The 19,757-nt window shown below is 45.9% G+C and overlaps 2 protein-coding genes across 4 annotated transcripts in view; one reads left to right on the top strand and one right to left on the bottom strand.

Annotated features, from left to right (window-relative positions):
- The window catches only part of GLT1D1 (glycosyltransferase 1 domain containing 1), a 58,924-nt gene extending 56,211 nt beyond the window's left edge, over nt 1–2,713 (bottom strand). Inside the window, exons 1-2 of one of the 2 annotated variants that reach the window (XM_033135795.1) lie at nt 2,574–2,713; nt 1,587–1,735 (exon numbers count right to left, since the gene is read on the bottom strand). In XM_033135795.1, coding sequence (XP_032991686.1) covers nt 1,587–1,735; nt 2,574–2,641 — 217 coding nt within the window. In that variant the 5' untranslated portion in view covers nt 2,642–2,713. The remainder of the gene's footprint in view (nt 1–1,586; nt 1,736–2,573) is intronic. The other variant, XM_033135796.1, reaches the window with a different exon arrangement.
- Nucleotides 2,714–4,776: 2,063 nt separating this feature from the next.
- SLC15A4 (solute carrier family 15 member 4) overlaps nt 4,777–19,757 on the top strand; it is a 65,449-nt gene continuing 50,468 nt past the window's right edge. For both annotated transcript variants that reach the window (XM_033174681.1, XM_033174682.1), the window contains exon 1: nt 4,777–5,370. In XM_033174681.1, the coding sequence (XP_033030572.1) occupies nt 4,792–5,370 (579 nt within the window). In that variant the 5' untranslated portion in view covers nt 4,777–4,791. The remainder of the gene's footprint in view (nt 5,371–19,757) is intronic.

Here is a 19,757-nt window from a genome sequence, read left to right as displayed (position 1 = left end):
CAGTAAGCGTGTGTGGGACTGCAGCCAGAGTCAAGTAAGGTTCTCTAGCTGCTGAGAGATCCCTGCTCACCCCATTCAAAACCCCAAAGCTTCTGAATCTGCTCAGATCTGGTCCCTCTGCCACACCCACTGCCAATTAAAGCAGAATGAGCCATTGGACAACAACACGCTTTTCTTGCAACCAATCAGGATGACAAGGAAATAAGCGTTACATTCTTTTAAGCTCTGGAAGGTGGGGAAACAAATACAATTAAGTGGGCAGTTTTACACCTCATTAAGCTAACAAATAGCAATGGGATGGTAGCTAATTAGTAACATGGCTGCTTTTAAATTCTGGATAAACGCTTGTTAAAAATAAATCAGAAGGATGACATGTGCTGCATGCTCTAGCTGACCCAGGCTTGCCCAATTATTGTACTGTTTCCCCTTCCAGTAGAGGCATCCTACTGGTATATCGCAAAGTTTGTTAATTTATTATAGTTATATATCCCACCTTTTCTCAAAGGCGTTCAAGATGGCACACACTCTTCACCCCTCTCTATTTTATTCTTACAAGAGCCCTGCGAGGGAGATTAGGCTGAAAGAATGTGAATGGCCCCCGAGATCGCCCAGCGGAGCTTCAAGGCCAAGGGGGGATTCGAACCCTGGTCTCCCATGCCCCAGTCCATCACTCTAGCTGCAATGCCCCACAGACGTCACAGTTCATCCTCACACATCCTTATAACTCTACTAATGGGTAGTGCCTGGTGCTGCCAAGGAATTTGTGGAAACCATAAAACACTGCAACTTTAAAATGCATAGAATGATTTGTGAGTTTGGACCTGTTACACCAAATATCAGGCGATGTCACACCAAAGTCGCATCTTGATTCAAAATGGCTCCCAGTGTCCAAATGTTGATAAAGACTGCCACTTCCACCTCAAGAAATCTCATGATGTGTTTGGCAACAACATACTGAGGTGGCCGAGCCTATGGCCCCCCCCCCCCAAGGGTGCCGTCACACCAAAGTCACATTTTGGTCCACCCTCTTGATTCAAAATGGCGTCTGCCACCATAGTGAAGTTTGCTTTCTGTAGCTGAAACTATGTCCCCAAATGGACAGTCACCCCAAAGCAATGTTTTGATCCACCATCTTGATTCAAAATGGCAGTCGGTATCCAAACATTGATGACAAACAACACTAGCTGGATTGACAAACAACAAACAACACTAGCTGGGGTCTGTCACGCAAGAACATTTGGAGGCCACAAGGTGGGGGAAGGATGGGCTAGGGCAGTGTTTTTCAACCTTTTTTGGGCAAAGGCACACTTGTTTCATGAAATCACGAGGCAAACAACCATTAGAAAATGTTAAAAAATTTAACTCTGTGCCTATATTGACTATATATAAAGTAATTTTTCAATTTTTCCCACGGCACACCAGGCAACTAGTGTGCCGCGGAACAGTGGTTGAAAAACACTGGGCTAGGGGACAATTTTTCTACCAGGTAGAAATATGCGAAAGGTTGTGGGAAGATTTTGCTTTTTCCCAAATGGGAAAACAATGGCAGCGACCCGAAATACACACAAAACCAGAAACCCCAGTACCTTGCAGAAGTCTGCCTGCTTTGTAAAGATGAATGCCCAGAGCTGCCTCAAAGTTCTCGGAGGGAATGAGATTTGAAAGTGCCAACGGGGATTTGCAGGAAGAGATATCCACGAGGGTACATGAGTGACCAGCAGCTTCTAGATGATCCCTACAGGCACAGAAGAAAATGGAATAAGATCGGAGTTTAACATTTCTTATCTGCTAGAAACTTTCCACAGTGCCAAACAGCACAGACAAGGTGCTTCTCTCCATCTCAGTAACTTTGGGTGGAATCCAGTGTGGAATAGTGGATGGAAAAGTCTCCTGGAACTACTAGAAACTATAGCTTGCTAAGGGTGCTTAGAATAGTACAGTAGCTCCGTGAAGGGCAAACTATAGGGGAATTTGTGTGTTTTAAATGCCTGATGTGCCTACAATACAATACACAGAAATACACACACACACACACACACACACACTCCATAGATCAGCTGCTACTTTGATTACAAAACTGTAGAACGTTACAGACTGAAACTCAATGTGTGTGTGTGTAGATGCAAAGAAGCAAACAGGATATGGATGTAAAAGGATGCAAAAATCTACACTGTCTTTCTGACAGTAAGAGGTGTTTGACAGTGGAATGGTCCCATGAGTGGTAGACTCTCCTTTCTTGGAGGTTTTGGCCACCTGTCATGAATGTTTTAGTTGTGACTTCTGCTTGCCTCTACAGCGAGTGTGCAAAACGCTGAAGACTTACACTCAGTGTGGGGTGTGTGTGTGGGTGTCTGTGTGGAGATGCAAAGGCCAACAGCTTCACCTGACGGATCTCTGCCTGCAAAAGACACTGCGACTCTGCCGGAAATTTTGTTTATTGTAAATGCTGCAACCCTCAAATACGACATCCATGTATGCAGCAAGCCTAATTCACCTAACGAACTCCTGCCTGGCCCGTTATTGCGGGAGCTCCGGTGCTTCGAGCCCCTCCCCGAGGCGCGGGGAGCACTTACTGGATCCTCCTCGCGGTGGTGCCGTTCCCGGTCTGGGCTCGCAGAGCCCCCAACATAAGCAACCGCATGGCCCTGGCTGAGCAAAGCTGTCTCCCTTGCCCTACTTCCGGCCACGTCCCTCTCGCCTTCGTTCCCTCGTGTTGGGTACCGGAAACCTGCTGCCGGCTCTTCTAGGCATCTCACGCGGCATTCCTTTCTTCTCAGCTCTGTGGTAATCAGCGAGGCGTTTGTAGCGGCTTCCCACAGGGAACTCTCTGGAAACAAGATTCAGGACATTCCGTTCCGCTTCCATCTTTCAAAAGGTGATTTGTGGTTAAGGCGGTGTTGGACAGGTATAAAACAGAAAAGACAGAGGGGACGCTTTATGGGTTTGCATTATGAACCATATGGGGAAATAAGCAAGGTGCCAGATCTGCAAAGAGCAGTTGTGGGAAAACTTTGGCCCTTCAGAGGTTTTGCTTAGTTTATTTATTTATTGCTATTTGTTATTGTGGATAATATTGTTTTGTAGATTATGGATGCTGTAGTACTTTATGAATCCTATAATATGACTTGTGCTGTTTAGCTTATTTTTTACCTGATTTTTTAATAGTGTTTTATATATTGTATCTGTTTTATTGGTGATTTGTTAAATATTCTGCGTGATTTATGTTTCCATTTTATTTCACTTTTAATTTGTATACCGCCTTACTAGATTACTACGCACAAGGCAGTTTACAAGCCGAAGAAACCACAATATAGACAACAAAGATCACACACCTTATAAGAATCTTATCCAACACAAAAATAAAAAATATAAATTTAAAATAAACATGTTCTATTGTGTTGTTATTCTTTATTGTTTGTAAACTGTTTTGTGATTCATGTGTATCGAGAGGTATAGAAATATAGTAAATCGAATCAGCCCCAGCAAGCATGGCCAGAGCTGATGGAAGTTGTAGTTCAGCAACACCTTGAGGGCTACAGGTTCCCTTCCCCTCTTTTAACCAACCACGAAATAGTATTTGAATAGAAAACCGGGTGAACAGGTAACCAGTCAAAAAGCGCTCAGAGTAGCCAGCCAGACGTGTTTGGCAAGCCTGCAAGCTGGGTGTAAACTCAGGAGCAGCCTCCCGCTATTTTTACAATAGCAACTGGCCTTTTCTCACAAATGCAGCAGTACGTCCTCGCACCTGAGAGTTCAGAATAATTACTGTACCTGCTCTTGGTTTTGCTTTCCCAAATGTATCCTGCCAGGCACGTTAATTTGCAAGTCACAATTTACAAAAGTAAACAAATGAGTACTTAAGAAAACAAACCAGCCCTCTTGGTTCACTTCCAAGAAAAAGCGTGACTTTTTATTGCGACAGTAACTCACGCGGCAACGCTCACTCCATTGATAAGACTGCGTGTTGCCATTGAGAGAAAAAACACCATAAAAAGCAAGGGAACGGCATTGGGCGAGCCGAGCCACGCCCCCGTTCGTTCGCACCTGCTTCGATTTGCATATTCCCCCTCCTCCTCCCTCCCCGGAGCGTTCTATTTTGCCGCGGCTAACCACGTGAGGGCTGAACCTGGAAGAGCCTCCCTTCTGTGAGCGACCGCGCGGCGCGGCCAATCAGCGAGCGCGAATCCCGAGCCCTGGTCCGGAGCGGGCGGGGGAGGAGGACCTGGGCATTCCAACAGCCGAGAGAAGTTGGCGGGCGGAGGGAGGGCAGCGCGCATCTCGGAAGGGCCGCCGAGCGCGAGGGTTCGGCGGGGTTCGGTTCGACGGGCGCGGCGGGGAAGGCAGGGGTAGCGGAACAGCCGCGCCGAGGGAGGCGCCCTGAGCGCGGCGAAGTCACGAGTTCGAATCCCGGGTGGGGCAGTTTGGGGTCGGGTGAGTGGAGCAAGGAGGGGGGTTATGGGGAACAGCTGAGAGCCCTGGGGAGTGGGGGATCCAGAAATTAGCCCTGCCAAGAAAGAAAGAAAGAACACCCCCCTTCCACAGGAACCCCAAAACTGAGACAGGTTCTGGGCAGCTTAGCTAGATCTGGGCTTGCAGAGTTCTGGATCAGAATAAAGCAGAGTTGGGGGGTAACTAGGTCAGGGGGTTGAGAGGCCCCTGAGAGTGTGAGCAAGTTGGAGGGTGTTTTTTTGGGGTGGTGGTGGTGGTAGGGCTAGCTATAAGTAAGCGGGCTTAGCCCCTTAGACTGGGAGGTGTTTCCATTGCACTGGAGTTTAGATTTCCCGGTGCCCCATGGAAGATTCAACGGAGAGGAGCCCCCTCTTAGGAGGGGGAGACCACCGGGGCGGCCCCAGCTCCCCCAGCGCCAGCGCCTTCCACGGCCGTCGCCTAGCCTGCGCTGCGGTGCTGCTGGCGGAGATGCTGGAGCGTGTGGCGTTCTACGGCATCACCTCCAACCTGGTGCTGTTCCTCAACGGGGTGCCCTACAACTGGGAAGGCACCCAAGCCAGCCAGGCCTTGCTGCTCTTCATGGGCGTCACCTACCTGGTGTCGCCCTTCGGGGGCTGGTTGGCGGACGCCCTGCTGGGCAAGTTCCCCACCATCCTGTTCAGCATGATGGTCTACCTGCTGGGCATGCTGCTCTTCCCCACCATGGCTTACTCCGCAACCCGCCAGTGGCTCTGCGGGGAAATGCCCCTGCGGACCGTGGAGAACTGCTCTGTGCCTGTGTCTCCCAACATCACCCACACCCCGTGCCAGCTGCAGGGGGCCAACCGCTATTGCCTGGTGGCCAGCTTCGTGGGACTGGTTCTCGTGGGAATCAGCGTGGGCTCCGTCAAGGCCAACATCACGCCCTTCGGAGCCGACCAGGTCAAGTATTTTTTAAATTTACCTCTTTTTTTGTTTCCGAGAGGTTGCAAGGTTGCAAATAATAATAATAATGCCTTTTCCTGGAGAGTAAAGCAGTTCAGTGTGTCACTCAAAAGAGACTGTTTCAAGATGCTTAAAGAAATAGATAAAAATAATTTATTAAAAATAATTACGGTGAAGAAGCAGATTAAGATACCTGCCGACTCTCTATGTGTCTGAACAAAGTGGTTATATCAGACACCAAAAATTTGTGGTACAGAAAAGGAGCTTGCTTGACGTCAATAGGCAGGGAGTTCCAAAGTGTGTACAAATGTGTAATGAGTATTATGGGGCACCTGTGACAACCAAGATTTGCAGATTGAAGCGGTCAAGTGGGTATTTGTGAGGCGAGGCGATCCGCCAAGGAAGCTGGTCTTTGCTGTTGACCAGAAAGCCACACTTTGCTATGGGGAAGACGAATCAAACGTGGCCCTCCGAAACTTGCTTCAGGCCCTGTGCTCCCCCTGCCCAGCCACATCTGTTATTGACCCTGCTCTGCATCCTCTGTTCATGTTTTTGCCTGGGGTTGGAATGTGGCCCCCTGAACTCTGATCACGCCTCTGCTTGTTTGGATAGATGATAAGAGTGTATGCAGGAAGTCACTTATTGTACGGAAGGGGGGGGGATTTGTTGCTCTGCTTACCTTCTGCACCAGCAGAAGCTTTGGGGTGCAAAAAGGTCCCCCACTTGTGCCTTACAGTGAGGTCATATCTGTTGACACCAGCAAAGCACAGATGATCAAGGAGATGGAGCAAGTTCCCTTGCGAGGAGAGGTTGCAGCATTTTGGAATTTTCTGGTGTAGAGAAAAGGCAAGCAAGATACAAGTTTATAAAGTTATACACGGCGTGCAGAAAGTGCGAAGAAGAAAGTAGCCACAATGATGATGATCTGTTTCCAGGGTCAGAGGTATCTGAATGGCAGTTGCAGGAACGGAGGGTTTTCTTGCGTTCATGTCAAACTTGCAGGCTTCCCAGAAGCATCTGGTTGGCCACTGTGAGGACAGGATGCTGGGCTAGTTGGGCCATTGACCTGATCCAGCAGGCTTCGTCTTTCGTTCTTACGTTAGATGGATTTTCTGACTCAATATTGCTGATGGTGTATGGATGGATCTGGCTTCTATTGACCCATGTCATTAGTTCGGCTAGCCCAGGGCTGCCTGTTCCACCTTGCGGTTGCTTTTCAATGTCTCATGTGGCTATGGGAAGGAACATAAACCAGCCCTTTACATGCAAAAAACTCCAGGTTCAGTCCCTGGCAGCTCAGGGTACTAGGATTTTTCATGCTTTCAGGAATGTGCTAATCCTCCTAATCTTGAAAACTCGATGCAAAAGATTGTCATCTATCTGATAACGTTAGAATATGTATTGTTGGCATCTCTCAGTCTCAACAGACAATGGAGTGTGTTTCCGGAGTCAAACCGCCGGAAGGAGGCATACAAGGCGCCAACCAACCAATTTAGGGACTTCACTCCGGATTTGTGTTGTGTTTACACAGCCTTTTCTTCTCCTGATGATGACCAGAGTTTTCCTTCCCCTACACCCCTCACTTCCCTTTACAGCACATGCAGAAACTGCCTTCTTTGACCTTTGGACCCGCTGTTGATCTTGTCTGCTCAATCCCCAAACTCACTGAGGGTTTGAGACCCATCATCGACTCCCCTCACCTGGTTTAGCTGGCCAGTTGAAGCCGTTCCCGGGGTTCCTGAGCTTGCTCTATCCTCCATGTGTCTCCCTTTAGTTATTTGAAGATGGCTGTCATATCTCCTCTCGGTCTCCTCTTATCCAGGTTGAACATAGCCAACTCCTCAATAGGCTTGGCTTCCAGACCCTTAGTCAAAACAAAATTAAAAAATATATAAAGAAAAAATTCCTTCCAGTAGCACCTTAGAGACCAACTAAGTTTGTTCTTGGTATGAGCTTTCGTGTGCATGCACACTTCTTCAGGTTCTGAAGAAGATATCTGAAGGTATTTGAAGAAGTGTGCATGCACATGAAAGCTCATACCAAGAACAAACTTAGTTGGTTTCTAAGGTGCTACTGGGCAGATTTTTTTATTTTTTATTTTGTTTTGACTATGGCAGACCAACACGGTTACCTACCTGTTCCAGACCCTTGGTCATCTTGGTTGCCCTCCTGTGTCTGCACACGATCCAGCTTGTCCCTATCCTTCTTAAACTGCAGTACCTAGAACAGGACACAGCACTCCAAGGCAGACAAGAGCAGGACTGTTAATTCCCTTAATCAGGACATTAGATTTCTGTTGATGCAGCCTAGAACAGCATTAGCTTTTTTGGCTGCTGCATCACACTGTTGGCTCATTTGAAGCCTGGGGTCTACTCAGACCACAGATCCTTTTCATGTGTCCTGCTGGCGGTGAGCCATGAGCCACAATGCAAGTCTAAACCAGGGCTTGCTAATGTGGCGGACTCAGGATGTTGTGGACTTATGGGTAACAGGTCAAAATGGGAGTTGTAGCCCCAAACATAGACGGCACCAGATTGGGAAAGGTACATGGAATTAATCTTTGGCTCCAGCACGACATTCACTCAACACTTCAAGTGGAACTTCTTTTGCATAACCAGCTTGTGTCTGTCTGTCTGTGTGTGTGTGTGTGTATACGTATGTACGTGTACACACATCAACTTCCAAGATACGGGTATTTTCCTCCTGTTTGGGAAAAGGCTCTGTGCAAATAATAATAATAATAAACCCCATCATGCTCTTTCACCAGCAGAATCTCAGCTGGCAGAAATGTCAGTGGTTTCCTATGTCTTGCAACATACACAACAAAGGACACAAAGCCTTCGTTCTACGGACTCATGCTTGCAATGATAGGAGGAAGTTTTTGATTTGCGCAAAACTCCTCAGACCGCCGTGATTGAAAGGGAGGCAGGGGAAGAAAAGGAAGACGGCATGCTCCAAATGATCTTGATTGAAGAATACGGTGGATCCTGAACACATAACAGTTCAAACAAAAGAATGTTAACTGGATTATAAAACTGGTGGCTTTCGAGAATCCCCAAGAGAGGGAAGTGGGGCGTAAGCAGGAAGCAAAGGGGAACAGGAAATACAGTGGTACCTCTGGTTAAGTACTTAATTCGTTCCGGAGGTCCGTTCTTAACCTGAAACTGTTCTTGGCCTCCAGAGCACGATTTCTGTTCTTATCTTGAAGCAAAGTTCTTAACCTGAAGCGTTATTTCTGGGTTAGCGGAGTCTGTAACCTGAAGAAGAAGAAGAAGAGGAGTTTGGATTTGATATCCTGCTTTATCACTACCTGAAGGAGTCTCAAAGCGGCTAACATTCTCCTTTCCCTTCCTCCCCCACAACAAAAACTCTGTGAGGTGAGTGGAGCTGAGAGACTTCAGAGAAGTGTGACTAGCCCAAGGTCACCCAGCAGCTACATGTGGAGGAGCGGAGATGCGAACCCGGTTCACCAGATTACAAGTGTACCACTCTTAACCACTACACCACACTGCCGTATGTAACCCGAGGTACCACTGTAGTTTAATGAAGGAGTGGATAGTTAATAGGATAATAAACTATTGGTTATTAACCTGTTTCTTATACCCCATTGTTTTCTACTCTTTGCCACCCAATTGCTTGGGGTTTCTCTGCTGCTGTGCTGGAATCCCAAGCGATAAAGATGAGAAATTTGTTTTGTTTTGTTTTTGCAAGGGAAAGGGCAGGGTGAGTGAGGTCTGTCATCATCATCATCCAACTCAACATGCATTGTTTCCTACGAAGGAAGGCGCAGTGTGAACTGCACCGTTTGACCCAGATTTCAAACAAAGCTGTCCCATCACAACTGAAGTACAGTAATTTGTTCAGGGGAAGTAGCCTTCGAATCATGTCCACAGAAAGCCTTTAAGAGGACAACAAAGAACACGGGAGCTCGATGGCTCAGACTAAAGGCCCTTCTGATCTAGCAAAAGCATTTCTGCACAAGTTTGCCTAGGAGCAAGTTAACTCTGAATTTGAGGTGGCTTATTTTTTTTTTGCTAGACGTGCCAAAGATTGGGCAGTGAGCACATCACCACATCTTGCGTCAGCGAAGGCCATACTGGAAGGTGTGCAGGTGGAGCAGGCTTGCTTTCTGCTGCTCCAGATGGTAGGACCCGGACCAATGGATTCAAATTATAAGAAAGGGAAATTCCAACAAGATATTGGGAAGAACTACCTGATGGTAAGAGCTGTTGGACAGTGGAACTGACGCCCTCAAGCTGGTGGACCCTCTTTCACTGGAGGTTTTAAAAGCAGAAGTTGGATGGCCACCTGTCGTGAGTCATGCCTGCTTTAGTTGAGATTCCTGCATTGCAGGGGGTTGGACCAGATGACCCCAGGGACCCCTTCCAACTCTTCCATTCTATGACTTTGTGGTGTAGCATCTACTTTGCCTGCAGAAAGTCCCAGGTTCAGTTCCCAGCAGCTCCAGGTAGGGATTGGAACACCTGTGGAAAGCCATAGAGAGCTGCTGTCCATGTTTGTGCACAGTACTGAGCTAGATAAACCAATGGCCATTTTAGTATGATGTGCCTTCCTCCGATTTCATACCATGTGGCCTAATGCTTTTGGGATGTCAGTGTCGTGGCTGATACATGGTGCACAAGTATGCGTGTGTGGGAATGTTGGGTCCCTCTCTTGTCAGGCATTTTATTTCTGTATTTTTGTGATGGAATTCTACCCATCTTAGCACATCAGATACCTTGATTCTCAAGAATTAGATCATTTCCCTTCCATCTTGGAACAGTCGAAAGTTGTTTTTGTTTTGTGTGTGTCCAGAATAGTTTATTGCTCTGGCATAGCTCTGGCCCCCGAGCCCCGAATACCACTTATTAATCAATGAGGCGTAGTAACTTCCACTACAGTTTTGACATGCGAAAGGTTTTTGAAAATCCCGTGTATTCCCAGAAGATGGGTGCTTGTGTCAAGAGACAAATAATACCAGTAGTCACTTTAATCAGAACTTCAAAATGGTGGGTGCAAACACGAGTGATTATTACTGGCGTGCACTATGGAGAATTTAGGGTGTGATTTTCACCCTTGGATTTTCATATACCCTTCCTTTCCCTGCCTTGTTTCATGTTTTGTGTTGCTGAAAACCCAGCACTGTGGGTTTGGTTTGCTCAAAATGGTTTTCTCCACCTCCCAGGAGCAACCAAATGTATTTCCATTGATGACTCTTCCTTGGAATAAAGACTTGAGTTCCTGCAAGGCTAATTTGTTGGTAGCTGTGCAGGGATCACCCCGAATCTCTTCCAAGCAAAGCCTAGACCTGCCTTTCCCAAACTGGTGCCCTCCAGATGTTGCTGGACTCCAACTCCCATCTGGAGGACCTCTGGGAAAGGCTGGCCGAGAGGGGATCTTCCATTGTCCCCTTGCATTATTACAATCCCAGGAATTGAGGAATTAGTATGTGGTTGCAGAAGTTCCTTTGTGTGCTTGTCATTTTGAGACTGGTTCAAACTGCCCTGCTTTTTATATCTATTAAAAAGTATGCACATTATTATTTTTTTGAACTTCTTCATTGGGAGCAGTAGCTAGGCTGATTCAGGTGTGCTTTTCAGAATGGGATATGGCTGGCTGTAGGTTCCCCATCTCTGATCTAGTTGCTGTTGCTTTTATTCCCCACCTTTTCCCCTGACAGGGACTCAAGGCAGATTACAGGTAAATAAGAACTGCTAAATGAGGGACTTTCCCCATCAATTGCTACATGATCTGTTGTTGTATTTAGTGGGAAATGCCAGAGATTGAACCTGCAGCCTTGTGCATTCGACACACGTGCTCTGCCACTGAAATACCGTCCCCCGTACAACCATAAATCACATTTTAAGGACCTGACTTCTCCATCTCCATCGTTGCCGTGCGTGTTTCCTTTCTTTAATTTCCACTTCCCAACCTTGTTATTTAATCGATTGGGTGTTCCCTGGAGTTTCCGGGATAGACGCGCGACGGACCGTTAAATCTTTTCAACATCGTTCATGTGCCATTTTATATGTGCACAACACTGTTGGGTTATAAAAAACAGCAACAAATAAACTTAATTTCTCTCTCATAAATTAACTAATGTGGATTTATGTGATTATGTGGGGAAGCCCAGCCAGGTGGGCAGGGTAATAATAATAATAATAATAATAATAATAATAATAATAATAATAATAATTGTTGTAACATGGGGATCGTGATTCAGCAAGTGATTTCAGCTCTGACAGAGCAGGCAGGAGACAGCTTCTTCATGCAACACTCTTTATTCAGACAAACAAGACTGGGGAACTCAGGAGAGGGAGATACATTTATAGGGACAGTAGACTGGCTAGAAAGGATACATTAGGGAGGGAACAATCTCAAGCAATCACAAAGCTGCCTTTTGGTGGGAACCAATAAGACTGAGGATCCAAATGGAGCAACTTGAATGAACCAATGGTAGCTCTTCCTTCTGGAACAGGAAGGCAGTTACACAACAATAATACACAACAATAATACACAACAATAATAATAATTATAGTGTAAGCCTCCCACCCTTCTCTCTGAAGGTCACTTTAACCGTCATGTCTTTCAACAAAGGATCCTGGGATTGGTAGCTTCTGAGACCTGTGAATTCTGCAGTGGCCCTTTGTCCTTTTCATCGAACTACAGTTCCCAAAATCTTCTAGGGAGAAGGAATGACTTACAACTACTGTGGATATTACAGAGTTCGCCCCCGCCCCACCAACATACCTGTAATTCAAATACCTAACCTCATTCTGACTTTTGGTTTTTGAAAATATTTTACTGTAGTTTTCTAATGCTGGAAATGTTTATGCAAGTACATAAGATAAAAATAAAGAAAAGGGACTATAAATATGTAAAAAAACACAAAACACAAAAAAACTAATACAGAACGTAAAGAGAAAACAGCGTGGAGCACCTGACAATCTGGCCAATTAAAATGCTTCTTTCTTTGCCGGCTTGAGATTTGAACCCAGGTTTCCCGGACACAAAAAATCACTGCTTTTAGCTAACAAGTGGCAGGACAAATTGTACATTAGTCATGGCGTCCGTGGGGCGTGTTGCATAAAGTAAATATATTTTGGTGGTTTTGTTTTTCCCTCTCTGCATGGGAACATCTCCACCTGCCTACATTTCCGGGAATGTGTCCTGATGTGAAGGGTTGACTCAGTCAGAGAGCTTCGTTCTCAAAAATAGGATTGGGATACATCTCCCGCTTACCTTTTTGTAAAGAATTTTTTTTATTTTCTAATATAACAATACAAGACAAAAAACAAATACAAAACAACAACACAATACAAACAACAATAAAAAGAAAAACCAATAACATCAAAACATTCTCATAAATTCCCTTACATTTTTTTTTTTTACATTATCACGGTGACCTCCTCACACCCTCTCCTTCTACGTACATTATATCCCATCTGTGGTAATTCTCTAACCTCATATTTCTAAACAATACACAAATACTATTAAGCTTATTCTTCTAATTCTGGTATAATCTAACTGTAGCCTATTACTTCCATCTGCTCCTTTCTTAAATCTTAAATTTTTGCGTGATTTCTTAAATAGTCTTTAAATTTCTTCCAATCCTTCTCCACCGCGTCTTCCCTCTGGTCTCGGATTTTCCCGGTCATTTCTGCGAGCTCCATATAGTCAATCATCTTCAGCTGCCATTCTTCAACTGTCGGAATCACTTCTGTCTTCCAGTTCTTTGCTAATAATATCCTTGCTGCGGTCGTGGCATACATAAAAATTACTCTATCTTTGACTGGGATTTCCTGGTTTACAGTGCCCAGTAAAAAGGCCTCTGGTTTTTTTAATAACCTTCTTAAGCTCATTATAAATCTTCTCCCAGAAGTCTTTTACTTTTGGGCATGTCCACCACAAATGAAAAAAGTACCTTCCACTTGTTTACATTTCCAACACTTATTGCAAGAACCATGATAAATTTTTGCTAGTTTAATGGGTTAAATACCATCTGTACATCATTTTCATCAGGTTCTCTCTCAGAGTATTAGAAGCTGTAAATTTAATACCAGTTGTAGTTGCTCCTGCTTCCCTTTTTGAGCAGCCTTGCACTCTGTCCGTTTCTTGTTCTCCTGTGTGACGCGTTTTCATCCCCACCCCCAATTCTCTTGCAGTTCTGAATTTAGCCCATTCGCCTATGAGGAAGCGAAACTCTCCTTAAAAGACAAAAACATGCCATTCTGAATGTCTAGCTCTGTCCCCTAGGCGGTGGTTCTGCAGCACCGCTGAAATGAATGGGGAACGGTGGCTGCACCCATCTCGTTATTAATTAGTTCATCATTATTATTTATGTGAAGACAGGCTTTAGCAGATGGAGCGGATGAGACAAAAAGTGGGCCCAACAGTCTTCAACATGGGTAGGCAAACTAAGGCCCGGGGGCCGGATCCGGCCCAATCGCCTTCTCAATCCGGCCCGGGAATCGGCGTGTTTTTACATGAGTAGAATGTGCCCTTTTATTTAAAGTGCATCTCTGGGTTATTTTGGGGGCGTAGGAATTCTTCATTTTTATTTATTTTTTCAAAATATAGTCCGGCCCCCCACAAGGTCTGAGGGACAGTGGACTGGCCTCCTGCTGAAAAAGTTTGCTGACCCCTGGTCATGAAGGAGGTTTTGTAAGACCATAATGGGCTCTTGAGCTCTTGAGCGGTGGATTCAGGAACACGAAGAGGCAAAACACCATGCAGGGTTCAGCAGGATTTATTTTGAGTTACATATGTAAAGCAAAAGGCACAATCCAAAAGTTGGACTGAGCACTGAGAGACTGGCGCGTACTGCTTATAAAGACAATACAGAAACCGAAAATAGAAACCGAAAATTGGCTCAAGGTTCACATGTTCCTTAGGAGTACAACCTCCCAAAGCCTCCCCAACTCGCTCTCCCCAGTCTGGGAATGTGTACCTGGCGAGCTTTGAATGTACTTGGCAGGCTTCCCAGAAATATAGCAACATAAGCAACAACAGTCCTCTATTGTATGCTGAAGGCATGTGTGTGTCTAATCAGCAAGAAAGCATAACTTCAGTTAACCGGCAATAATACTTATTGCATTAGATAGGAAATACAAAAGCATAAATCAATAATACCCAAGCAGGGGGATGAGTCTACTAACTAGGAAATACCTTACATCTTAATGGACTGAACATAATATTAATACAGTTGGCAGGAGCCAACTCCAGCTGCATTCCTCCTGTCTGCTCAGAAAGCGCATACATCCCGTCCAAGGCTGAGAGCCCCCCCTTGCTCACACAACTCAGAGCTGCCCCTCTCCCAAAGACCCATAGGAACAATACACAAATATAAATCAATACATACCAATACATGTAATGGATACACAACTCCAACAAGCCTGATGCCTCCAGTATGATCAATCAACAAGACCAGCTCTTAAGCCCATTAAAGGCTAACCACAATTAACGGCACATTCCTTAAAAGGGGCTTTCCGTCCCCCTCTCTCGTGATGGTGTTTCTATGGTAACAGCCAAGGTGCTATTTCTGTATTAACAGGCCATTGTTTAATTCCAGACCGTACACCGTTATCAAAACCTTGAAGCTGCTGGCCAGTTTTGGCTGATTTCCCAGAAATAGTTGAAGAAGCAACATTAGGCACATTCCTTTGTCTCTCTTAATATTACAAAAATACAGAAAATATATTAATGCACAAATGCTGTGAATGATACACAAATAGACAAGCTTAGAAAGCAATTAAGGCATTCATAATCAATATGGGATATTTAGCTATTTGAACTGTCCCCTTCATTCCCTCCTTTTCTCTTCAGACAACTCGGACTTTCCAAGTACGAGTTCGTCTGACGAATCCTCCTGAGCCAAACTGCGATACAGGGTCATTTTATAGGGATCAGTTATCCTTTGCACAGAATCAGGAATACACTTTTGGACACATTGGGCTAAACAAGGGGCCATGTAAATTGATAACAAAATAACAAACAGATATGGTCCTCGGCCATGGAGACCAATTGTGAGCCACTATCAGGTAGCACCTCCTCTCCATTTATAGGGGTAGTAACATCATTAACTCTCCCGCAATGGTATGCATGTTCGTATTTAAAAGCAATCAGGTTCAATGGGATGGGTATCAAAGGCATTTTTCACCTTTTGCATCTATGGGGCCTGACATGCGTACCGAGCAATTTTCCTTTGGGTCCCTCCCCGCAACCTACACTCCTGTAGGTGCTTCAATAGGAAAAGAAATACCACCACCATGTAAAGTATAGTTAACATGATGCTAACACCTAGAAAACTCAGTGTATTCTCTCTTTGCGTGGTGTTCTCGTGGGGCATCATTTCTCTGCTCTCCACCTTTGGGGATCAACGTATAGGCCACACGTACCACAGGAAGATTTCCTGCTGTTGGAAGTATTCCAAGCAGCTTAACTACTGTTTCTTCCTGACCCTGGGTTCCTGGAACCTCCACCTGAGGGAGTGACCCTTCCATTTAGTGACGGGGGGAAACTGACTTGCACCGTACACACCTCCTTTCTAATTCCTGACTCAGATGGTTCTGGTATATCGCTTGGCCCCTGTGGCTATAGCGATTCCTGTAAAGCAATACACCTCGTGTGTGATGCCCACCTTCCGGATTAGGAGGAACGGTCTATGGACCCACTCCTGTTCCCCAGTGGCCCTATAGGCCCTGCCTTGACTGGTTGGACAAACCAATGGTAGCACTGTCCTGCTGTCCAACTGTCCTGATACCGTTCAGCTGCTGATGTTTCCCAGTTTCTTCTGCCGTGCGTAGAGGTGCCAGCTTCCCGGGTGTGGCACCAGCAGGGCTGTCGTCTCGCGGACATCGAGAAATAATCAGGAATCACTGTCCAATCTGCTTCAACTTCCTTCACACGCGGACGGTGGACCCACGGGATGGTACCGGTAACTTTCACTGTCGTTGGAATAGACAGGAGAACAGTACGCTGCCCTCGCCAGGCCTCGCAGAATGGGGCGGTATGTTGACCCACACTCGGCTCCTGGTTCGATAGCGGCAACGGTTCCACCAGCACACAAGGCGTTCTAGCCTGGGTCCACCTGTTCAAAGACAAAAATCTGAGACAGTGATTGCACATAATGCTCACTATCTATAACATTTCTCGAAACAGCTGAAACCATTTCCGTTGTCTCTTCAGCACAGGATACTTCAGCTGCTTTTTCAACTCCTGAAGTTTTTTTTTTTCCTCTAGCTGTAATTGCTTCTGTGGTTACTTCTTGCTGCACTGGAGCTGCACAAAGTACATTTTCCTGTTGAATTTTTTTACTAGCACCTTCTCCGACAATGCTTGCCTTCTGTGACAGAACTCTTTCCTTCCTCTGATAAAGCACCAGAGTCTGAGGTGAGGGTGCCTCCACCTTTGGTCTTTACTGCTGCAGTTGCTACCATTCCTGTGAATTTCGCTTCAGTAGCTAGCTCTATGCTTCCAACCTTTTTTTTTTTTCTCTTTTTTTCTTTTTCTTTTTTTTTTTCCTTCTTCTTCTCGGGGGATCCACAGTTGACTCACTTTTCACAGTGTCATCCTCTGTTAACTCGGCCTTAGTGCGTTTTGATCCCAAAGTAAGCGCATCTTCCTTGTCATTCTGCAAAGATCCTTCAGTTGCAGTTACAAGCGTGAAATCCTTCAGTCCATTACTTTCCGGAACATCAACTGCAACTTTCTTCCGTGCCTGCCCATCTCAAGGTATGGCTGGCATCTGCTACATCCATTTGGATGACATTCACTACCTTTTGATCAGGTGCTGAGACTTCAGCTGCTCCCCTCTCCATAGATCTCGCAGTTACAGCTTGCTCTGTTGATGTTTTTAGGGCAGGGTCATCTTCTACTTCATTCATTGAAGGCCCCTCAATAACAACTGCATAAACATCTTGCATTTCCCTCTGCTCAGGAGCTTCAGTCCTGTCACCAATTACAGAGGCTTTATCAGAATTTACCTCAACACATGTCGCAAGGGAATCTGAAGTATCTTCTACCTCAGAGTTGAAACCGACCTCATTCTCCACTTGCTGCAGGATCTCCTGTAGATCTGGCTGCTTGGTGGCTGCGGCTTCTGCTTCCATAATTCTTCTGACTGTCTGAAAAGATCTCCTCATGCACCTTCTCAGGAGGAAATTTCACTTCCACTATGCGCCCTCCTTCTCTGCAAAGACCTTCAAACCAGCCTTGAGGGCTGCCTTCTCTATGGGGGCTTCTGTTTTCCTTTCCTTAAGAATAATATCACCTTCTGCTGTTTCTATAGAGGATGCCATCTTCTTTGCTTTGTGGAGTCCTCTGCCTCAACGTCTTTGCAAGAACCTCGCTCCACCAATTCCCTTGGCAATCTCTACAGCAAACTCTATATCCACCTTCTCTGCAGGAACCTCTGCTTTCACCTTTACATCTGGCTTCCCCGTGATGGCCTCCACACAAACAGACACATTTGATTCTTCCGCCTTTGTGAAAGGCTCCAAGTTCTCCTTTAAGTCTGCTGCCTCTGCTTCTACCTACTCTGGGAGGAACTTTATTTCCACCTCTTTGACACGGCCATCCGTTTCTATTCTCCACACATTGATCTCAGTCTCTGCATTCTGCTTGTAGACCTGCACTTCCACCTTTCTTGTGGGCAAGTCTTCTTCTACCGTCTCAGCACGGAGAGGTTCAAGTTTTTCATTTACCATTGCTTTGCCTTTGCCTTTGCCTTTGCCTTGCCTTTGCCTTTGCCTTTGCCTTTGCCTTTGCCTTTGCCTTTGCTTTTGCCTTTGCTTTTCCTTTCCTCTGCCATTGCCTTTGCATTGCCTTTGCCTTTGCCTCTCCTTTGCCTTTGCCTTTGCCTTTGCCTTTGGCAATACTGGTTTCTGATTTCAACTACAACATTCTCTGTGCTTTCTGGTAGTAAGCCAAGTGCGGCATGTTCGGCCATACCTAGGTCACTGACTTCAATTGCTGCATTCTGCACTGGAACTGCAGTTATCTTGCTCTGAATAGGTGCCTCAAACACAAAAACTTCGGCACAGGGAGGCTCAGCTTCCTTTTGCTGCCCCATCGGCCGCCCTATTCCCTTGGGTCACAGGTTCCTTTTCCTCTCTGGTGCCCTTTGTAGTGCCTCACGGCTATCATCTCAGGGGTCCAAACGGCTCCCAACAGTTCTGCTAGCTGGTTTCGGCGTTTCACATTTGCGCCCTTCTGATTTCAGCCTCCAACATTCTTTCCATATATCTTCATCCTCGTTAGTGTGAGGAAAGCATACTCAAAGTCTGTATAGATGTTTACAGTTCGTACATTGGCCAACCATAGTACTTGGGTGAGGGCCACTAATTCAGCTGTCTGAGCTGACGTTCCCGGATCCAAAGGACCTGCTTCAACTGTTTCATATCTCGCTAATCTCCTCCCATTCTGAACAAAGCTGCTTTTATCGGAGAATGAAATTTAGGCTTGCAGCTTTGTAGGAGATCTCGACCCAACAAAGGGATGGGACACTCTGACATATATAGGAATTGATGGGTCAGCGTTCGCCCCCAATCACGCATTCCATGGGTGTAGAAAAGGTTTTACTTGACTGGTCCCTGTTGCCCCTGTAACTTTGATTGACTGCATGCTGATAGCTGTAGTTGCCATTGGAACTACTGAATTCTCCATAAAATTGACCACTTGGTTCCCTATTTACATCTGGGCCATGAGTTCAGGGGAACCCTAAAGTGAACCTGGTCCTCCCTATTGCTGGTTCTCAAAACTTTGCCAGCCCCATGAGTACTGGACCTCCTTGTCCGCTATTCCATCGGTCTGTATGAGAGGAGTAGCGACTTTCTTCCACTGGTTCCTCTTCTTCCTCTGGTTCCTCTTCTTCCTCGGCTCGGTTCCCCTTGGTTCCAGCCTTCGCCCGTTCTCCTGTTTGGGCCATCCCTTTTCCAATCCAATGGCCTTCTCGGCTGCACAACGCACACTGGTTTCTCCCTAAACCAGTTTCCGCGCTCTCTGCCTCTTCCTTCAGTTGCACGTCCTCTTCCCTCAGTTGCACGTCCTCTTCCCTTCCTCATTTCCTCTTCTCCTTGTTGCTTCTCCCCTATAGCCAGTGCCAACATATTCAATTTCTTCTTTCTGTACTTTTCTTGTTCCCTTTCCTTTTCTTCATCTCTATTATCATATACACGCTGAGCAGTTGCTATCGTCCACTCCAATGAATGGCCTTCTAAACCACCCTTCCTCAGTATTTTCTTGCGGATATCTGGGGTTGATTGGGCTATGAAGGTAGTTTTTAATAATATCTCATTATTCCCTTCCTCTGGGTTTAGGGGTGTCCAGATTCGAAATGCCTCCTTCAGTCTTTCCAGGAACATGGCAGGACTTTCATCAGGCTT

Source organism: Lacerta agilis, chromosome 17 (genome assembly GCF_009819535.1).
Source record: "Lacerta agilis isolate rLacAgi1 chromosome 17, rLacAgi1.pri, whole genome shotgun sequence".
In the NCBI taxonomy this organism is placed as follows: domain Eukaryota; kingdom Metazoa; phylum Chordata; class Lepidosauria; order Squamata; family Lacertidae; genus Lacerta; species Lacerta agilis.
The sequence above is the reverse complement of the archived record's forward strand: the minus strand, read 5'-3'. Positions and strand labels throughout refer to the sequence as shown.